The sequence below is a fragment of the Mesitornis unicolor genome, unplaced genomic scaffold, assembly GCF_000695765.1.
Source record: "Mesitornis unicolor isolate BGI_N332 unplaced genomic scaffold, ASM69576v1 scaffold11934, whole genome shotgun sequence".
Taxonomy (NCBI): Eukaryota; Metazoa; Chordata; class Aves; order Mesitornithiformes; family Mesitornithidae; genus Mesitornis; species Mesitornis unicolor.
The window spans coordinates 4680-6228 of NW_010180824.1; the positions used below are offsets into that span (position 1 = coordinate 4680).

The window sequence follows — 1549 nt, forward strand, 5'->3', positions numbered from 1 at the left end:
CTCCCAGCATCTTTCCCAAAATTTGTCTGTCCAAATGCTGCAACACCAGGCCGAGAAGCCATGTCCTGTTTTATATGCCATGACAAAAAAACTCTGTGCTGAATTGGCCATTACCTGGGTCAGCTTTGTCCTGTTCTTCCCCCTTCTTTTTTTCTCCACTGCTCATCCTGAGCTGTGTGCTCGCTGGTGAATGGCACCGTGTGATGGTAGCCCAGGGCTCCTTGGGGACATCCCGAGCCTCACCCCTCTCTTGCATCCCCCAGGTTGCCATGACAAGGCAGTGCTGCTCTATGAGTATGTGGGGAAGCGGATCGTGGATTTGCAGCACACAGAAGTGCCGGACGCCTATCGAGGGAGAGGAATAGCCAAGCACCTCGCCAAGGTACAGCCCCGGCCACCCTGGGCAGAAGCTGCTGCCCCATTGGAACCGTCTGTGCTCCAGTGGGAGATAGGGGCAGCTGGTGGGGCAGATGGGAATCTGTGGTTTGCTGTTCCTATTTCTGGTGGGGAGAGGGGCTGGGTGAGTACCAGCAGGTCCAGATGACTTGCCCTGGCTCAGCCCGTTCCTCCTCACCCTCGTGCCCACCTTGCAGGGGCTGCTGCCTTTCCTGGGGGCTGAACCCCTTTGTCTCAAAGCTTCAAGGCCCTCATGAGCCCTTTTCCTGCCTTGGGCCCTGCTTTTGAGGCCTGCAGCCATGCTGGGAGTGCTGAGGAGCCACAAGAACAGTGCTGGAGAGGATGCTTTGAGATTATGGCTGCTCCCCAGCTAAGCCAGGGCAAATGGGTGACAAAGGCGGCCTTCACGTAATGTGGCTGGATCCACCTGCAGTGCAGCATCCACCAGGCTGGATGTGTTGAGGGTTACCCTGCACACCTCTGGTTGAACTGGGGACGCTGTGGAGGCTGTGGCAAGATGGCTGTGCTCTGCCCCCAGCTGTATGTGGGGTATGGGAGTGCTGACCCCCAGGAGGTAGGCTGGGGGTGCTGCTTGTCACCCATCTGTCCTCTCTGGTTGGTTGCAGGCAGCCCTGGACTTCGTGGTGGAGGAGGACCTGAAAGCTCACCTGACGTGCTGGTACATTCAGAAATACGTCAAGGAGAACCCGCTGCCGCAGTACCTGGAACACTTGCAGCCTTAAGGCAGGACAGCTCTGACACCAGCGCGCCTGTCCCTGACTGTTCAACGCGGCCTTCGCTTCTCTGCGGTCTCAGGAAAAAAACCCCCTCTGACACTCACAATTCCCAGGTTTTTTAAGCGCATCCATGTGGTGCATCGGTGTGGGCATGACCTCCTCCTCTCTGTCCACATGTGAGCATGGCTATGGCCCTTGGGTCAGGCTGGCTCCAGGCACACGTGGTGCCCCCCCAGTGCTCTTCTTCCCAGGCCAAGAGGTGGAAGAGGATGATTTTTCCATCAAACTCCATCACAAGACCAGGGGATGACTCTCTCTGCGCCTCATCATCTCCCCTCTGCTTGGCAATAGCTGTGAACTTGCTGGGGGATGTTGGTTAGGGGTGGTTGTGGGGATTCCTCCCTGTACCTGGGGGA

The 1549-nt window shown here is 57.5% G+C and overlaps 1 protein-coding gene across 1 annotated transcript; it reads left to right on the forward strand.

The window, feature by feature from the left end:
- Positions 1-263: 263 nt before the first annotated feature.
- On the forward strand, positions 264-1139 carry NATD1 (N-acetyltransferase domain containing 1; the record flags this gene model as incomplete). Its single annotated transcript, XM_010183212.1, has 2 exons — positions 264-382; positions 1023-1139. Coding segments are annotated over 2 exons (236 nt in total), but the record flags the coding sequence as incomplete, so codon positions are not given.
- Positions 1140-1549: the final 410 nt, after the last annotated feature.